General features: G+C 41.5%; 1 protein-coding gene across 7 annotated transcripts in view; it reads left to right on the forward strand.

Moving 5' to 3' along the window:
- The window catches only part of SPHKAP (SPHK1 interactor, AKAP domain containing), a 151,300-nt gene extending 140,768 nt beyond the window's left edge, over nucleotides 1-10,532 (forward strand). For all 7 annotated transcript variants that reach the window (XM_084778926.1, XM_084778930.1, XM_084778927.1 and 4 more), the window contains 3 exons: nucleotides 1,035-1,087; nucleotides 1,184-1,368; nucleotides 8,671-10,532. In XM_084778926.1, coding sequence (XP_084635052.1) covers nucleotides 1,035-1,087; nucleotides 1,184-1,368; nucleotides 8,671-8,814 — 382 coding nt within the window. In that variant the 3' untranslated portion in view covers nucleotides 8,815-10,532. The remainder of the gene's footprint in view (nucleotides 1-1,034; nucleotides 1,088-1,183; nucleotides 1,369-8,670) is intronic.
- The last annotated feature ends 10,504 nt before the right edge of the window (nucleotides 10,533-21,036 follow it).

Here is a 21,036-nt window from a genome sequence, read left to right on the forward strand (position 1 = left end):
ATTCCTGCAAATAGTTAGCAATAAATGGAAGAATGACTATACTCTTTCTCTCAACTACAGTAAAGTTTACCCAACTAATGGACTTTACTGTTCAATGGAACACATTCTCAGATCCTAGCAGCAGCAGAGAATGTAACAAACCTTCTATCACCAAAAGACACATTTTTTAAAGCCTCATTCCAAATTTCTAGAAATTAGAAAAATCTAGGACATATATAGGCATCCCAAAATGGTCACTTCTTCTCAGCTACTATGCATATTTCAGAAGTTTTTACCACCACCACCCCATTACATATGGAGATCTATAAGTACACACCATGCAAAACCAAAAACCAACCAAACAAACAAAAATAACAAAATGCTTCCATATTAAACATGACCACGCTACGGAGAGGCTCATTTTGGTTATGAGACACTAATTGTGGAGAATCTCCAGCCTGCTCTACCTCCACCAAATAAAAATAATGGAAACGAATAAAGGAAGAGTCAGTTGTTGAGACATTTTGTTACAGTGTTTAGGTTTCACAGTTTGTTGGTTGTCCTTACTCAGCTCAGAGCAATCAGCATGTTAAAAAGTATCTTTCTACTTTAAAATTCAAATGTACATGGTCACAGAACAGAGAATACATTGTGACAAGCTGGAAAAATGGGGTCCATTAAAAGACAAATAAAATGCAGGACGATAACTCTTCAAATCATAACCGGGTACCCAACATCTCTCTTTAATTGTTCAGTCCCGTGGAGGTTCATGGAAAGGGAGTTGAAAAGAAAAGAAAGATGTAACTCTCAGTCTCCCCCACTGACTGTCTTAACTAACACCACTCAAGGCACATGGTACTTCTCTTTTGTGGTGGAGAACAGTAGCTGCAGACCCAACTGTCTTGTGTACTATCCACCTGGATCTAACTTGTTCTGTGAAGACCATAAGAACGAGTTCTTGACGTCGGTAGCTCAGAAAGACTCATCTCGTCATCTTCCATACAGCTCATTCTTTCAAAGCATCACCAACCATGTACTGTTGTTTTCTCCCAAAGCGAATTGGTAGAAGAAAAGGAGAGTCTTAAGGAACAATCGGAAAGCACAAAGGGTAAGCCACGGTCCCATCCTCTCGACACACAATTGCCTGGGGGTGAGGGGGTGTCCCTTTGGAAAGCAGAGTAAGGTTGTGTTTGTGTCTCTTCAGAACATGCCTCTGGACTGCCAGGGAGAGCAGCCAGCCCCCAGAGGAGCCTGCTGGTCATCAACTTTGACTTGGAGCCAGAGTGTCCTGATGCTGAGCTCCGAGCCACGCTGCAGTGGATAGCTGCCTCCGAACTTGGGATCCCAACTATCTACTTTAAGAAATCTCAGGAAAGCAGAATTGAAAAGGTACCCTGTTCCCTGTCTGGGTGAGATAACAATAGCTCTGTGGTCTCAGTGAATGCCTATTTCATCCATATGGACTTGAAGTGTTTAATCTTGACTTCTCTCACCTGAAAAATCTTGTGAATACCTTGAAAAGCCTAGCTGTGACAGCACATTCACCGTCACTGCCTCATGGACCTTCGGATTCTTAAATAGTTGGTGCTAAACAGAAAATGAGGCGAGGAGACAGTAGCTTTCTTGATATTTTTAAAAAGCATTTTTGTTATATTCCCTATACCCTGTTTTTGCTGCAAAATACTCCTGAGTAATTCCTTATTTAAAAACTGTCTCTCTCAGTTAAATAACATTCGGATTGCAATCTTCAGGGGTTTTTTGTTTTGTTTTGTTTTAATGCACAATTGCACTCTAATGTTCTGGGCCAAAATCCAGCATCCTAGATAAAACCCTTACCTTCTTGCCTACGCACTCGGAAATTAGAACAGTTTCCAAGTCTCTGTGACCCCAGGCAGTCGGATTGGCTGCCAGGGACATCAATCTTCACACCTCCACCTCCCTCCCACCAGCAGTTTGTTCTTCCAATCAAGGTCAAGTCCACCCCACCCAGGTGTCCTAAATTGCCCTTCTTGGTAGGCAAAATGAGGCAGGCCTCACTAGCTGATGCACTCTCCCTTCAGTCGTTCCACCCCTAGCCTTCCCTGTGCAGAGGATGCCCTAAAAGAGCATAATCCACAAGTCACATAGGATACATCCCATGTTGGACTCAGCCCCAGGGAGAGGGAATCGAGAATATTCTCAGGAAGATGATGTTCCCAGGTTCACATAAGGGGTTGGCTTTGTATCTCTAGCAGCTCCCCAAATAAGAGAATCCCCTGGTGCATTTTCAGGTGGAACGTTAATTAAACAGACTTTAGTTTAATCCACCTCTTTAAAGAGGCAGCCACTTTCCATGCATGGTTGTCTAATAAATCTTCCATTGTTGCAAGAGCAAGGGGGAGGGTATCTTATTGATGCGTTAATACGTAAACCACATCGTAACTTGGTATTTGTTTACATCTCCCAGGTGGTCCATTTTAATATGTCTGTCTTTGTTAATATCTGTGTTTCTGAGAAGACAGAGGCTTCACTCCTGTTATCAGGAAAAACATTGGACGACCTTTCATACATTCATGTCAGGGACTTAGCTATAAATGATGTAGTCTTAAGGACTAGACTTTCCAGGTTTGGTTCTGAGCTGATGAAGGCTCTCTGCATACAATGGTTTTGCTAGGAATGGGCATCACCCTTGGTTGTCTGTGACTGGATTGCTTAAAGAAAGAAAACTTGCATAACACTTAGAAAGTTTGCAGTACAACTCTATTTGTTTTTACTTAGTCATGGAATTAAGTAGTCACTTTTAAGAGTGTGGAAAAGAGCACCAGAGATAACATGCCAACTCAGCAACATTTCCAACATTTCATTAGCTCCTCATCTTCTTAGAGAAAAGAAACCCTACATTCAGAAACTGCCACCTTCTGACTGTCCCTCAGTACCAAGCATATCTTTGTTGCTTTTATTTTGTGTTTTTTGGGACAAGGTTTTATGTAGTCCAACATGGCCTTGAACTCTCTATGAAGCAGGTAATGACCTTGAAATTATTTTAATTATGTACAGTGTAGGGGGGGCGGGGTGATAGGCACATGAATGTAAGCATCCCTGAAGGCTAGACCAGAGTATCTGATCTCAGAGAGTTACAGGCTATTGTGAGCTGCCTAATATGGGTGCTAGGAACAGAACTTGGGCCCTCTACAAGAGCAATATGGGCTCTTGATTGCTGAACCATCCCTCTAGCATTAACCTTGAACTTCAACCTTCCTGCCTCCCTTCTCATGTGCTGGCTTGTGTCGTTCTGAGAACTGAGCCCTCAGGCTTCTTGCATGGTAGGTGAGCATTCTAACAACCATGTTACATCCTCAGCCCAAAACCCTATGTCTTCGGTTCTTCGAATGCTGATTTAATTTTCTCAGCAATTGATTTAGTCAATTTATGTATCTATTTATGATAATAGAGGGGAGGAGGGTAACATGAACACTAGTACAACTCATCTTTCCTGGGACTTGTCGAAAGCTTGGCCTAGAACTTGGAAGGCACTTGAGAGCAGCAAACAATGAATCCCAGAAAAGGCAGATTCCAAGTACTCCAGATCCCCAGTGCACTGTCAGTTGTCTAAAGACTCACAATGCCTTCGTTTCCCAGCCTTGCCCTCCATTTGCATTTTATTTCATCATTAGAAGGCTACATTCCTTTGAGCATCATACATCCAAAACATCCACCAAACACTTCTAGATGGCACTGTTCTAAGCTCAAGGTCCCAGGCAATAAGAGAGAAGAAAGTTCCTGCCATCTCAGTGCTTGCATTCAGTTCATGAAGAAGCACCAATTGTCTCTAGAACACTTGAAGAGGGTATTGTTTATAAATGGCCACCTAGAGATACCCGAGCTGGTTCAGTAAGGAAGTTAACAAGGGTCTAGAAAGTTGGTTGGTATCTAAACCATACCCACGAGTTAAATGGGCACAAAACAGAATCACTTGGTAGACACACTCACAACTGACTCTAATGCATAATTTCCTTCCATCCACTCGAAAAACCAATAAAATCTACAAACTTTTCCAAGGAAGGCACTTCCCTGACACTTCCAATACCTGATAACCTCAAACATTTCAAAAACTTAATTCTCTACAACCTTGACATCAGGTAAAGTTAATCCAGTTAACTAAAGGCACAATAAAATAGTCATTAGCAAAATTTATAAAACTATTTTTTACTAGCTACTTTGCAGGTTTATTGAGTTTTGTTTTGTTTTGTTTGTTTGTTTGTTATTTAATGTAGAGAGCATTGTTTTTTAGCTATTTTCCTTCTGCAAAAATGCAGTGAACTTCGGAGATCTGAGCTAATAAGCCAGTGTCTGGCACCACGGTACACACGGCTTCCTGCTCATCTTTAAACCTGCGTTGAGAAGCATTTCCTTTTCTTGGAAGCAATGTGCAAAAAGGAAAGTACAGAAGGAGGAGTCAGATAGACCCTTACCTTCTTACAGAAGGCCTCGCCTCTAATTTCTTACTGTATTCTACAAGCAAGGGGGCAGGAGCTGATTCAAGAAACACTGATGACATTGACTGCTGATTCAAATCCCCTCCTGAATAAACACAGCGACAGACTCCTGCTAAAGTGTCAGCTATAAACAAAGGCATATCAAAGAGGAAGGGACGTGTACAAATTGGATCCTAAGGGTTTTCATTTGTAAACAAATAATAGTGTCTTACTTCAATCCTTTCATCATAAATCTCAAGTCAGGGAGTGTTAGAATCACCCAGGATGCCTTCCAAACCCAGAGCCCTAACCAGTTCGTTCCGAATCTCTGCTGGGAGAAAGACCCAAGCCCCAGGTCCTGGTGCAGGTCTAGAACTCCTGGATCCAGCCCAAGTTTAGACTCAGGATTTTATAGGCCATAATTTCAGGGACGGAGAGGGGACACTCTCACTATGCTAATGAAGTCTCATTTCTACCCTGGAGCAGAAGACCATGGCCGTTTTGAGAAGTATGCATTGAATGTGTCAATAATAATAATAATAATCACATAGCTTCCTGTAATTCCCATAGTTGTACTGCGAGCTGTAAACAAGCAAATCTACAAAATGCACCTGGGAATACAAAGGTCCAGTACCTAATGAGGTGTCCTTCAGATGAGTCTGCTAGTGGTGAACTGTCGCAGAATAATTCTATTCTCTTAGGAAATTCTATTCTCTTAGCAAACTCTCTTGAGTTTCCTAAGACACTACTTTCGCTTAAAAAAAAAAAAGTATGAAGTCTACTGCTGCCTACAGGAAAGGAACTTAATTATTGTTGATTGTGAAACGTCAGTACAGAAATGGGTTTTTCTTGTTTGTTAGTAGAGCGGGCTAAGATTCCAAATTCCTGAAGTACTAAAGCCATTAATGAGCATAACATGAGCAGACTTAATGAAATCTCTAGGGTCAATTGCTAGTAGAATGTAGCTCTAAAACAAGGTGGTCCTGGCGGTGCCAGCTTGTAAATCCCAGCTAGTGCAAGAGAACTGCAAATTCAAGTTCAGCCACGGTCACAGAGTTTAGGGTGACCTCAAGCAATTTAGTAAGCCCTTGTCTCGGAACACAAAATTGAAAGAAGGTTAGAGTTACAGTTCAGGAGTGAGCATTTACCTAGCGTGCACAGTATCTTAAATTTAATCCTGATACCACAAGAGCAAGAGGCTGTAATACTGAGCTAGAAATACCCTTTCTGTCTACTCACAACCTTATTTCACGTTCACTGTTTTTTTGTTGTTGGTTTCGGTTTTTGGTTTTTTGAGACAGAGTTTCTCTGCGTAGTCTTGGCTGTCCTGGACTCGCTTTGTAGACCAGGCTGGCCTCGAACTCACAATGATCCACCTGCCTCTGCCTCCCGAGTGCTGGGATTAAAGGCACTCAGGAGGCAGTGGAGGAAGCACAAGACTTCCATGCTCATCAACTTCATGCCTGCTTCAAGGTTTCAGGATCCAAGATTAAATCAGTACAGCTGCTGTGTTTAGTGGGGTTGTACCCTTCGCTAAAGCTGCCTTAGAGAGGCGTGATGACACATTCCTATGATCCCAGTACCGGGAAGGCAAATACAATAGGATTGCTATCAGTTTGGTGTCATCCTGGTCTGCCTAACAAATTCTAGGATAGGCAGAGTTCTGTAAGATGACCCTGTCTCAGAAAGAAAAACAAACAACAAAACCAAAACAACAACAAAGCAAAGTGGTCTAATGGGATAGCAGACTGGCCTTAGACATGAACACACATGCTTTAGGCAAAGGCCATCCCACAAACTCCTAGTAGAGTGGCCTAACTCTGGGGTGCTTCAACCACTTTGGGTCATTCACTAGCATTTTTGGTCCTCATCACTGTGAAAGGTCCTTTTCAAATGCCCCAGTCGATGGAAAGAAGCTGTAATATTGCTGCTAGGAAAAGTATCTTCTTGGGAGTCCTCACCTAAGCAGTGACTTGGAGACAGGAGTAGTAAGGTGGCGGCAGAGTAACCTAGGGTTTACAAAAGAAGCTAAGGCAAATTCAGCATTAATAGACTTTTCATTGACTTGACCTTCATAAGATATGTAGAAAAAGAAGATGTACTTTTAGTAGAAGATTTTGGCCAAAGGTCACGTGTGACCCTTCAGGGAAATCTTGAGCGAGAAGTTATTGTTCTATGAGCATCTCTCAGTGAGTTCTCGGAAGCTTAATGCCCAGGCTATACATGCCTGTCTATTCCTCAGATTTCCAGTCAAAGCTAAGGAATGTTGATCAATTGAATTATTCAGCCACCCTAGCCTCCCCCGCCTCCTATTCACATTGTCAGTAATACTTTAAAACCTCCTGATCCGCTCTTGTCCTACCCAAAGCATGACCTGAGTTTATATACACACTAACATGTAAGTAACAGTTCACAAAATCCTTCCTTGGGGTCTCCATAAACCAGCCACCTCGACCATTCATCCCTCGGGCCATTTGCACTATAAGCAAAGCCTTCCTCTTGCCCCACGCCTGTGAAGGGTTCACATCTGTCCTTGAAGTGTCAACATCAGGCAGGATGGAGAGGCATCCCAGACAACTGGTGATTTCTCTAAAAGTCCAACAAAGATACACGGAGCTAAATAATCTGGCCTTCCATTGCTGTTGTCCTGAGTAGTAAGATGAGGCTGTGAATATATTACCTTAGGGATGTGTACGCCTGCTGTAGTCATCACCATGTGATGAGAGACATGTCCTGTGACCATCTTCTAGTTAGAAACTTGCTGCTGCCATCTCCCACTCCAAGACTTTTAACCATTTTTCATTAAGTTTTATTTCAGTAGAGAATTATTAAGCAACCATTGTATAGGTATGCGTGTTTGTTTGTTTTTAATTATATGTGTGCAAACATGCTCCCTAAAACTGAAGGATACTTTTAGCAGTGGGCTTATCCTCAGTGATGTTAGGTGTGTCCACTTACATTTCATGAAAAGGTATACCATATCTGACTCCATTTAGCCTCCTACTCCTCCTGTCATTAAGTAAATATTCATTGGCTCTTTACTGAGAGCAAAGGACAGAAAACCATGCCTGAGTTGGTGCCCTACTCTGGGGAGATTGCTAGCCATAGTAACATGAACATCTGCCTTCCTTTACAAGAACCTAAAACCCTTTAGGACAATATTCATGTTTCCAGATATTTAAAGTATTTCATTCTCCAATCTAGATGATTGTTTTGTTTAGACTCTAAAAAGTGAGTGTATATACCCAAAAAAATTTTTTTAAAGAAATCACCAAACTATGATCTTAGTGTGAATTTTTTTTAACAAATAACACTCTCATAAAATGCCACCAGATTCTTAGTGTATCTACTCAATTGATGCTCCAAGTTAAAAAAAAAATCATTTTCTACAATCCTGACACCGAAACAGAGAACTATAAGAGCAATGGTGCATATCAAAGTACTGTCTGTTGTTCGCAGATCTTATTATCACTTCCTAATTAAAAGCCATCTAAGGGACTTGAGAGGCTGTCACACTGGATGTCAGTGTGGTTTCAAAAATAGCATATCATACAGGGACTCCCGATGTCATACACCCATCAGTCACTTGTTAAGAATTTTCCATTCTGCCCAACTGAAACGGAAACCAATACTATCTGACAAATCTAAGAAAGTCCTTGCTTTCCTTTAACTATTGCTATAGAGAAACATCTTGAAAACCTTAGCATAGGGATGGAGAGGTGCCCATCACCGTTGAATGTAGAAGCATTAGGTGACTTAATCTATCCAGAAATGTAGCACTCAATTTATGTCCCCCGCATTAGGTGACTCTATCTACTCAGAAATGTAGCACTCAATTTATGTCCCCCAAAGTACACATCCAATGAGAAATTGTTTTATAGTCCTGGTGCAAGAAGATTTAAAATGTGAACCTGAAAAAAAAAAAACCACTAGCTACCTAAAAGGTAGCCTCTTAGAGGGACTGTCCTTTTCCAGCCAGTTCTCCACTGAAAATAGGACTGCAAAATAGAAGGAATTTATTGTATGAAATAAAAGGCAAACAGACTGCCTTTGGCAATGCCCCATGACAGTGAAAATACTTAAACATAGACTTGGAGTCCCAGTCCCCTGTTTGAGGAGATGGTGAAGACACTATGACCTGTGAGTCCTAACTCTCTCTCTCTCTCTCTCTCTCTCTCTCTCTCTCTCTCTCTCTCTCTCTCTCTCTCTTTCTCTCTCTTTCTCTCTCTTGTTTTAGTTTCTAGATGTTGTGAAGCATGTCCATCAGAAGTCCTGGAAAGTGGGCGATATATTTCACGCCGTTGTCCAGTACTGCAAACTACGTGCAGAGCACAAAGAGGGTACTCCAAGTCTCTTTGACTGGCTCCTGGAACTAGGATAAGTCAGGTGTGCCCCTCAGAGAATTTCCTTCCTCTATCCCAGCTTAGGTTACGGTGGTTTGCGCTAAATGCTCTGAACTTTCTCAACACACTGCATCTCATTAGCAGAACTATTTAAAAATCTGCTCCAGTACCATGCACAGGGAATAAGTCTGAGAGAATGTGAAATATAGGTCTATACTAATCAATATCGCCGTGGGCAGGTGTGAAAGGGCTTGTTTGAGAACGGTTTTGAGAGGAGATACTTCAGTAAGGCCCAAATAGGAATGTTTCCAAAAGTCCAGCCTCCAGGAAAGCTACACTCACATATACATCACAGTAAAAAGTGATCTATAATGACCCCGGCTATGTGAATCAAATAGAAACAAAGTCATTGAGTCACAGTAATTCTATAAATTATGCCAAAAACTTCAATGCACTTTGCTTAATGGGTACAGGGATTATCCACCCAAGGAAATGTTTGGGGGTATAGTTGAAAGTTTCCATACCTTTATGTGAATGATTTCCACTCTCAGACCAGTATCGATGGATACTGATGTACATCCAACAGTGCTTTTGTAATCCATGTGAGGTGATTACACTTATTTGCAGAGGCTGATAAGTGTTGTACCCCTTCCCAAGTGTTCCTGAGCTCAAGAAAACTAATGTCATTCAGTGGCTAAAGGGAAGCTCGAGGTTGCCTTAGTCCCATCACTACATTTATCACTTGGGTAAAATTATTATGGAAGTCTTTCCTAAAGGCAAGCTTTTAAAAATAAACAATAAGATAGTAGTCTTTTGAGATGAAATGTGCTTGCATATATTGAATTATATGAGAAAATTTATTTTATTGTAAATTATAAAGAGACTATCTAAATAATATATTGAGTTTTCTTAGAGCTTCATAGACCATGAGGAGACTGTTGTCTTAAGTTTAGTGTCATGACTGTGCGATGGTGGTTGACTGTACGATGAGTGCATTGACGTCCGTATATCTGACATGCTTCTTCGAAGGCATTTGTAATGATGGATGCAGGGTAATTGCCCTGTACTTGACAAGACCAGCTAGGAATGTAGACTTCCTGATTCGGTGACACTGACACTAAATTAGAGGAATAGAAGCCTTTAACACATTTTTTAAAAAAAATTTATAAGAAATGTATTCCTTTGAAAACTCAAAGTATCTACATAATCTTAAAAATCTTCTTCCCTCATAACTAAACATGCTTCACTAGCTTTCATTTTCTCTATCAGGAAGGTATTTAGTATGGATCTCCTGAAGCACTATGCTTTTATTCTATGTTTAAAGCTTATAGGGTAACTTTAAATGTAAACCAGGCCCCGCATCACCAATGACAACACTTCTGCTCTATCTATCACATCCAAAAAAACATCCAAGCAAGCTTCCTGGTAAGCCATAACCCCCTTCTCCTGTGACAGGAATTTTTCAGACTTCAGTGGGCATTTATCATGCAGACGGTCCAGATTTAGGCATATGTCCAATCTGACACATTAACCAGGTCTTGAAACCTAGCTATCATCTCAAACTGAACTGTGTGTGCTTCTTTGTGCTAATATGTGGGAAATGATATTTTTATTGTTTTAACAATCCCAGAATATTGTGTGTAGACTATTGTTGTGCTCGAATAAATGTTTACTTATCCTCCAAAGCACAAATACTGGATGTAACCATGTGTTGTACCTAATGTTGCAAACTAATCAATAAATCTCTGTTGCAGAATTGTTGTTCCATCTTTTCTCCTAGACTCTAGGACATAGAGCTTAAGGGGCTTTGTCTAGGGGGCTGGAGAGACGGTTCAGAGGTTAAGAGCACTGACTACTCTTCCAGAGATCCTGAGTTCAATTCCCAGAAACCACACTGTAGCTCACAACCATCTATAATGTGATTTAATCTCTCTTCAGGTGTGCAGGTGTACATGCAGGCAGAGCACTGTGTACATAACAAATAATTTTTGAAAAGCTTTGTCTAGAAAATTTTAAAAAGAAATAGTCACATTGTAAGTAGGCGAAGATAGGTGTCCCACTTAGATAAGATTTTCTGTCCTGATTTCAACTTTTGATTAAGTAAATGTTTAAGACAATTTGTTAGGGTGGGGAATAATCACTTTAAAGTATTTTTTCCCTTAACCTTAGCACTGTTCACATTTGGAACAAGATAATTATTTTGCTGTAGGACATTGTCTTGGACATCATATGATGCTTCCCTGCATCTTGACTCCTTCCGGTTAGATAGTGATAATTGCCTTTTTCTGATTGTAGCAATCTAGAATGCCTCCTAACACTGCCAAATGACTCTCATGGAATCAAGTCAAGGCTGGCCAAGGACCACTCAGGGTAACAAATAAAGTGAAGGAACGGGACCTGGGCACCAGAAAGTAAAGGGGGAGGAGCTGAATCCTCTGGTCTACGGAATCTCGGGACCAGAAAACCAGGCATGCCCTACCCACAGCCCATGGGGGTAGCCTTTACACAAAAGCTTGGGGACCAGAGAAGAGACAGAAAGCCAGCATGGAGTTTATTCACATGAGTAATTAAGATGAATTTATCAAAGCAACAGAAAAAATGTATCATTGCTTTCTAAATGTCAGAAAGAAACTATTAGAGTATATGCAAATTATGCAGTAAAAGGTGTAAGCAGTTAATTCACAAAACAGACCTATGAACATGCTTAGGCCTGGGTAATTCTCCAGACAGACAGAGAATGTCATCAAAGTAAAGCAAACTGGTCACTGGCACATGGAGATGTTAGTTGAAAGGACTGTTGGGCGGGGGGGGGGGGGGGGGGGGGGGGGGAGGGGTGAGGAGGGGGGCAGGGGGGGGAGTGACTAACTCAGCAGGTTAGACTCCTAAGCACAAGGTCTTTCAACAGTCAAGCTGAAGGCAGTTTTCCTTAATAAAGAGCAATAAACAGGCTAGAAAGGATGCCTCTCAAACATCAAAACATCAGGGCTAGACAGTAAGTAGATCAGAGAACGTTCTGTTCCATCGGACAGTTGTCAGGAGGACAAAGTGTAGGGCCCAAGCTTAACAGAAGCTTGAAGAAGAACCATGTTATTCCAGTTGATTGGTGGGTAGGTTGGCTAAACATTAATGATAGAATACAAATTTGGAGGGTCTCTCTTTGGTCTTGTTGGAGGTATAGGAGTGGAGGTGGGGGCACCTGGGAACTTTATTTGTTTCATATGGAGGAGGAGGAGGATTTCCAGAAACAAGTTCCACCCAAGAGCACGACTGTTTAGGAGGATGCCTCTATGTCTCTGATCACAGATATTATCTCACATTGCAGGGCTCAGGCAAAGATCATATTGTTACTATCAAAGACTAAACAACTGTTCTTCGTGAAACCATTCTCTTTGACAATGTCTGTCATCTGATGGCTTTCTTCCATAGAGTAGGACCATGTCACTCATCTAATAAATGTCCTCTTATAAACTGTGGAGTATCAGGCACCATGCTAAATAGTTAGAACAAAAATTGATATCATACCTAGAAACTAACTCACAGACAAGAGGGTAAACACACATATCAGTTTCATAGAAACAATGTAACTCTTGCTGTTACGTAATTTCTTCAAGATTAACAATTGAGAGATCAATAGGCAGGAAGTATTTATCACTGCCTAGTGAGATATTAGACCACTTTAAAGACAAGCCAGTGAGCTTAGAGAGAAGCCATTTAAAGAAAGAAGGGAGAAAGAACTTTTAAGGATTCAAAATAGTCCAATCAGAGAAAAAGTAAACTCACAAGGGAAGATCTAATGTGCAGTCTGAGGCACAAGGAATTTGATGGAATTATAATATTGTGGTGAGATAATGATTCACACGATTTGGAGCCAGGAGCTGAAATTGAACACATATTTTAAGAAGAGACCATCAGGTCCGGCAGATCTGGACCGAGGGGGCCTGCACAAACTGTTGCACTAACCAAAGACAATGCATGCAGTGAACCTAGACCCCTGGTTCAGATCTAACCAATGGACAGATCATTCTCCACAGCTGTGGGGGAGAGCAGGGATTGCCTCTGATGTGAACTCTGGTGCCCCTGATTTGAACACTTCCCCTTGGTGGGGAGGCACAGCAGGGCACACAGAGGAAGGGGATGCGGGCTATCCAGATGAGACCTGATAGGCTGTGGTCCTCTTTTGTCAGAGGTCTAGGGGAGGAGAATAGGGTGGAAAAAGGAGGGAGGGTGGGAATGGGAAGATACAATTGAGGGGATAACAATCAGGATGTAATCTGAATAAATTATAATACATTTTTAAAGATAAAAGATTTATGTCTATATCATAGTCCTTTCAATCAAAGAAGATGTAAAATCCTGTGTCAACGTAAGATAAATAACATGTAAATTTATGTTACACCCACTGAGTTATAGCTTAAATAGGATAATATTATTAAAGAATATTTTGTTTGTAGGGTATACAGAATACTACTTAGCTATTAAAAAACAAAGACATCGTGCAATTATTAGGCAAATGGATGGAACTAGAAAAGATCATCCTGAGTGAGGTAACCCAGACCCAGAAAGACACACATGGTTTACAGTCACTTGTAAGTGGATATTAGCCATAAAGTACAGGAAAACCATGCTGCAAACTATAGACCCAAAGAAGCCAAGGAAGGCCCAAGTGAGGATGCTTGCATCTCACTCAGTAGAGGAAGTAAAACAGACATCTGAAGTAGATGGAGGGAGGAAACTGGGTGAGAGAGGGGGTGGGGAGGGTAACAGGGGTAGGAGTCAGGTGTGGGGAGAACAGGGAGTGGGGAAGGACCGGAACTCGGTGGGAAGGGGATTCTCTGGGACAGGGGAGGCTCCTGGGAGTTTATGGGGGTGACCCTAGCTGAGACTCTTAGCAGCAGTGGTTATGGAGCCCAAAGTTTTCACCTCCTGTAGCAAGGTATGACTTCCAGTGGAGAGAAGGGGGACACCAACCTACCCATAAAACCTTCAACCCAAAATCTGACTTGCCTACACTACAAGAAATGTAGGGATCAAGATGGAGCAGAGATTGAGGGAATAGCAAATTACTGTCCCACCCTTGAGAGCCACCCCATGGGAGAGAGCCAAGCCCTGACACTATTAATAATACTCTGCTATGCCTGCAGACAGGAGCCTAGCATAACTGTTCTCTTCAGAGGCTTCATCAGGCAGCTGATGGACACAGATGCAGAGACCCACAGCCAAACAACAGGCTGAGCTCGGGGAGTTTTGTGGAAGAGTGAGAGGAAGGATGGAAGGAGCTGGAGGGGTCAAGGGCACCACAAGAAGACAGGGTACCATGCTCATGGAGGGTGGGTCTTCCCACATGAGTTAGCATAATCTGGAAACTCTTCTAGACAAGCCCGGATGTTGGCGTCTGTAGGAGTTCTAAAGCCATCCAGTTAATCAAGGTTAACCATGACAATAGTTGATACTATTTTGTCATAAATTCTAGCGATGCAACTTTGCTTTGACGTTCTTCTTGGCTGGCTGGAGTCCCGCTAGTTGATATAAAATGCCATTCATGTTACCCAGTGAAATTACTTTGGATTTCACGGAAGAGAAATAGTCTGGGAAACACTGGAGTTTGATTTAAATCACATGAGAACGTTTGGCCTAAAACATTAGACACCGCAGCATAGAGAATGTCGCAGGGACACTGGGATGGCTCTAAGTGTGACGCATCCACATTATCAGCAGGCCTCAGAGTTCGGTTGAAGGCAGATGAGTTTGAATGAAGTGAATGGAGTGGAAGGAGTCACTGAAGCCTAACCTCCTAGCTAACAAAAGCTAGCCCCGCACGAATAAGCAAAATGTCAGTCTGACCGTCTAAGCATTCTCTCATCAATAGCATAAGAACATCCCGCCCCCAAAGGCTACTCCTACCTCTCATTCTTTTCAGCTTTTTTACACATCCTTGATAGAAAGACGGGGAGCCCTTATTGTTCTTCAAGGACGTCCTTCATTGAAAGTTATCTGGTGTGTGTGTGTGTGTGTGTGTGTGTGTGTGTGTGTGTGTACATGCGTTAGAAAGATTATCACTTCCTTTGGCAAATTCCACCCAATTGATTATTACAGAGTTTGGTCTGTTTCTGACACAAAATGTAGACGCTACTGTGATGCACTTAAGCACACACATCCCAGGTGCAAAGACTGAGCGCGAGTGAGCCCTTGAGTTGAACGTCTGTCGCAAACTCCATACATACACAGCGTAGCTCTCTCTTGCCATGTGACAAACAGCAGACAGCCCTCCAAAAATTGCTCCGAGACTCCCTCCCTCCGGAAGAAAACCAAATGACTCACCACGTGTCGATAGAGAGGGAAGGTAAGCAAAAGCAAAGGGGCCTTTAGTTTCAACTGTTCTAAGCCCTTCCCAGGGCCCATACGTGACATTTGTGAAGGGTGAGCCTGCCTTCTATGTCAAATAGCAGGCCAATTATTTTTGACCTGGCCATAATAATGGAAGCAGACCACATGCTGACCTTTTGTGAAACCCACAGAAATGTCAAAGGGGTTGGGGGGGGGGGCTACTAAGTTAGATTGGTTATTTCTTTCTGCTTTCATTTTTGGCAGTAAGATCTTATTTTTAAATTTGAGTGTGGCAGAGAATGTAAAAGTCATTTGTTTGGAGTCTCAGCTATATAGGAGCTCCAGCCCATTATTGTCTCCAAAAATTAGAAGAAATAAGCTACATAAACAATGAGATCTGTGCGGCCACTTCCAAATGAGCATTTGGTATTACAAATCCACAGCGTGGCTGTCACAATTGTCTGACCAGTTTCCATGCTGGCTGTTACAATGAAGAAGACAAAGCAGTCAATAGGTTGAGGGAGAGGCGGGGACCATCTCTTCCAGACCAATGTAACGGGGCCTGGGGTCGAGGGTGGGGTCTTGTGTTTCTGGACTGTGACTGGTTTTCCTAAGATGCCTGGAGCACGGTGCTGCAGCTGTTTGTGTTATAAATGCCTGAGGCAGGACACTAAGATTATATTTTGACCACTTCCAGCTAAACAAAAAATTGGAAGTACTCAATGAAACAAACAAAATGCATAACTATAATTTATTGTTGCTGTCCAAGCCAAAGTTTACACAACAAAGCAACTAGAGATTACTGAGTGAAAAAGCAGAGATCAATTAGAAAGCTGAGCAAAGCAAGCACAGAGAGAGGCTGGAGTGGGTTCCTCACAACAGGGAACAGTATAGTGGCTTCCCCACTGTGGATTAAAAAAACCAGGCAGAGGGATCTTTCAGATTTTTTATGAATTCAAGTGTTCTTTGACAATGTCATACATGTCTACAATACATTCGAATTACTATCACCCCTACAATACTCATATATGAAATCCTCCAAAGAAATGACTTCGTTAAAGGAATTATTGTAGAGTATGTCCTCATCAAAGAAGGAAGGTAAGGACAGAATGTAGGCAGGAAAAAAATGAGATAGGAGAGGGAGACAGAAAAAGAGGAAAAGCAGGAGTGAGGTAGGGAAGAGAGAAGAAAAGAAACAGAAGAGAGCGACACTTCAGCGCAGATGCTACTTTTCTATGTGTGACCATTGACTAAGTTTTTTTAAGGTTTGGTTTATTTTTCCCCCTTCTCTGGTGGCCTCATACAAGGACACACTGTATTTTGGTCATATTCATGGCTTCCCCCTTCCAACCCTCACTTCTCCTGAAGCCCCTCTCCACACCATCCTCCCTACTTCGCTTCTTCTTTGTGTTCTTCCTCCTCCTCTTCCCATTTCTCATCTTCTCTGTTTCTATAGCCCACAGAGTTCAACTGGTGCTGCCCATATGCACGTGGGCAGGAGCCATCCCCTAGCAGTACACGGGCAACCGACTACAGGGCGTGTTGCAAGAAAATCTACCCTCCTTCCCTTCCCCTGTAGCCATCACCTGCCAAAACCACTTCATTAAAATATATATATATATATATATATATATGTATATATATATATATATATATATATATATATATATATATATATATATATATTTGTTTAAACGCATAGCTGCTTTGAAAATGAGAAAACTGCACATCCACAAGAAACCCAGTATTTAGTTCATAAACTTAGCCATAGCTGGTACACAAGAGGTTAAATGTTCATTTTGAACACTGTAAGAACGGGTCGAAGCCTGGCACCCATTCATGGCACTTAACGGGGCTGCTGTTCAGCCTCAGCCTCAGGCCGTGATGAGGCCCCGATTTTGATACCGTATTCAAGCCATATGAATTTCTTTCCCTTCATCGTGGAAAACATGATTGTTGTAACCACTACTAAAATCCCCCTATGACATTTCCAGACTGGCTCAGGCTCCTGCAGGAGCCCATGGGTTGTCGGCTTAAGAGCACACCATTGCCTGAGATAGAGGTTTCTCATCTTTCAAAATGCTGAGGGCAAAGCTGCAGTTATTGGAAGTGCCCTATCTGATGAACAATAGCCTTTAATTGTAAGAAGGTTCAATCCTGGAAGCAGGAAAGGAGGTCTCCTGACTCAATGGGGATGGTTGGAAAGCTCGTTCCCTCAAAAAGTAATCTGCTTGTCTGCTAATGAACATCTGGCGGGGACCTAGCATGTTCAACTGCAGAGGATTCTGGGAATGCAGAACAGTTTTCCTAAGAAAGCCGCGAAACCTGATTAGCCCTCCTTTTGCAGGTCTACATAGTTCCTTTGAGCATAGGGAGAGGCCAGGAACTTAATTTTGCTGGTAGAAAAATGGAGACTTCAAGGTGCAGAGAAATTCAGCAAGGATAGATAGAAACAAAAACTAGAAAGTATTTGAATCCTTATTCTAGTTTAAGTTCCACATGCCATTTGAAGTATTTTTTGTGTACTGATCTATTTAATATCAGCAATAGCCCTCTGCAGAAGGTATTGTTAGCATCACATCATTATCAGAGAAACCGGAAGCGGAAACAGCGTCAGCGGTTGAGTCAGCTTTAAGAACAGAGGCAGAAACAAGTGGAGCTGGGTTTATTTTAAGGGATGAACACTGAAGCCTACGCTCTTGCTTCCTACTAATAACATTTTAATTTGGCGTCAAATGAAGCACAAAAGGCCAGGAGCTCAGAGTAGAGCTGACAGAAAGACACCAGTATATACAGCAGCTATATACTACTACTAGGGTTTTTTTTTTTTTCTTTTCAAATTAGGAGGGCATCCACGTCTCTCTCAACATAAGGAGACAGAAAAAAAAATGGTTGGGACTGAGTTTAGTTACAGAGAGCAGGTGGCTTGGGAAGCTAGAACTGGTGACTATTTGGAAAGCTGAGAGGCAATATTTGCACATCATTTAATGAGCTGCCTCTAGGCCGTCACTACTTTCAAATGGAAAATGTAATGATGCCCTTGGTCTGAGAAAGCAACTGGTCATGATTTTTTTCCAAAGCTTTGAGACAGCAATAAAATATTATTGTAACCAAACAAAAACGTGTTCCTATCCTCTAATAGCATTTTTAGAAGTGCTGTTAAATGGTGTGTGATATTTAACTTGAAACCGTGTATCAAACATCCCTAAGAATGTTGTGCAGAACATCTATTCAAAATAAAACATGAGGCAGCAATAAAGAGCCACATGGTTCGGAATCCCACAGAGGAAGTTTGCATCAGCCAAGTTTTCAGCCTGTGAATAGCGACCAACCCATAATCACACTGGTAGATGAATTTAAATGTGGTTTTAGATCATAACTACAGTAGCGGGTAGGGCGTTATCAGCAGGTCATCTTCAAAGTACCGCTTGTCAAGGTTGACTCATAGGGAATCTGGGATTTATATCCAGCCAACGAACATAAGGTAGAGATAAGGAAATTGTCACAACACACAATTCCACTGGTCACCAGAGACACGCTGGAAATAAGACTGGGCCTATCCCAATCTGTCCAGGAATAGTAACTGTGAGTAATGTTCAGATCTTTGGCATGAGGCAACACAAAGGAAATTGGTCCTCACTACCTAAGACCACATGGGTCATTGCCAAGGTAAAAGCATATGACTAGCACATATGGTGCCCCCCACATTGAGAACCCCATCACCTTCCCTTTCCTGGTGTTATTAATAGAAATGCACCTCCTCTATAGTACCCCAGTGATGTGAGTGAGGGATGCTATCACCATCCTGGCTCTGGAGATGGGCATAGGCAACACCAAATCACTGAGGCTCATTATGTCTTTATCAAAATATTTGGTTAAGTTAGAGAGATATCACAGAGATTAAGAACACATAATGTTCTTCCAGGGAACCCTTAATTCAAATCTCAGCACCCATGTTAAGTGTTTCACAATCCTCTGTAACTCTTGCTCCAGAGGTGCTGACACCTCTGCCCTTTGTAGACACCTGCACTCATGTGCACCTACCTGCACACAGGTCCACTCAGGCATATTTACACAATTAAGAATAAATGAATTCAGATCTCTATGAGTTCAAGGACAACATGGTCTAAAGAGTGAGTTCTAGGGTAGTCAGAACTACACACAGAGAAACCTTGTCTCAAAAAAAACCAAGAGAAAGAAAGAAAGGAAGGAAGGAAGGAAGGAAGGAAGGACTTTCATAAACTACATAACAAAACACTCAAACTAAAAAGCCAACTGAAGAATGTTTACAAATATAAAACATTCTACAAAAAGAATCAGACTGTTTAAAGCCCTTATTATTAAAAGAAAATAAGTAAAGGAAAATGACAGTATTTTAGTTTTGTTTGTTTTGTTTGTTAAAGAAAGTAACCAAACAACATATGAATAACCTCTATATATTTAGCACTTTAAAAAGTACAAATTGGAACATAAATCATAAAATCAAATTAGCAACTATCAACATTCAGTGCCAGGAAAGGGGTGAACACATCAGGTACTTTTATATCATGTGAGAAATTAAATATTTAATCTTTGGGGGAAGTGGTACAATATTATCAAAATAAATACATACCTGAATACTTTTCTAATGTGTTAGTTACTTTTAACTAGTTAAGACCCATCTTGTCTGCTTGCTAGTGCTGGCCTTAACTTCTACAACATGAAAGTGGAAATTTAAGGTCCATTCAACCAGTGTATTCTGTACGCATTTGTGTGATTTGTATTTTGTCATGTGTATCTTATTGAAAAAAATTTAAAAATATTCTTTCAAATAACAGTATTCAACTAAAACTTACCACAAAGGAAGGTTAGGTGTTGTCCTTCACTATTATCCCAGTATTCTAAAGGTAGGCAGGCTTCTGCCAATAGAGCCAGTTAGTTACCTGGAATATGATGCCTATACCATGATTCTGTTATAGGGAGATGAATAAAGTTCTGTGGATAGCTGCCTAGTTCTATGGTCCTCTATCTGCGAGGTAGGGTTGCATATCAGATATCCTGCATATCACATATTTACAGTGCTATTCATAATAGTAGCAAAATTACAGTCATGAAATAGCACCAAAGCGATTTTTATGGTTGGGGTCACCACAACAAGAAGACCTGTATTAATAGGTTTCAGCATTAGGGAGTATGAGAGCCACTGGCCTAGTTGATGACACAAAGAGGTGAAGGAGCTTGCCTGAAGGAAGGCTGCATTTGGAAGGATAGAAGAGTGTGGCTTTGAATCTCCTGTCCCTCTGTCCTTCTGTGTGTCTTTGGGAAAGTCATTAACCATTCCAACCCTTAGTTAATCCTTCTGGGAAAGGCTCTTCAATGTGCCTTCCTTACAGGAATGTTTGTTGTAAGTCATCAGTAGGCAAACATGCATTCTGTATCAGGTTTTCTGAGTTGTGTGACTTTTTAAAAGGGCAAAATAACTTAAGGGAGAAAAATACTAAGTTGGGCTTATGATCTCAGGAGGTATCAGTCTGTCATGCCAGGCCAGTGGTGTCAGCAGCTTAATTTTTCCTAGCTTTGATAAGGTGATTTTTAAAAAATATTCACAGATTTGTTTCACACTTCTTCAGCTGACCAGTATCTATGTCCCCGTGCTCACATATCACCTTCAAGGCCTATGTCACACAATCCATAGGTTTGGGTAGCCATAGATCGAGAGGCATTACCCTCTCCTCACAAATGGACAAATATGAGCCAGTGGGAGACATTTCACTCTGAACCATCGTGAGCAGCAAGGGGCTATCTGAGACAGCCCGCCAGTGTCATCTCTGAACACCGATGCTATTTTTGAAATGCCAGCCTTAAATAGTGCCTGCTTGAAAAACGATATTTAAGTATAAAGTGACAGCGTTAAAACTGGCTGAAATATTTATAAGCCTAGTTTTCAACTGTGCCGA

The sequence above is a fragment of the Acomys minous genome, assembly GCF_964271855.1.
Source record: "Acomys minous genome assembly, chromosome: 4".
Classification (NCBI taxonomy): domain Eukaryota; kingdom Metazoa; phylum Chordata; class Mammalia; order Rodentia; family Muridae; genus Acomys; species Acomys minous.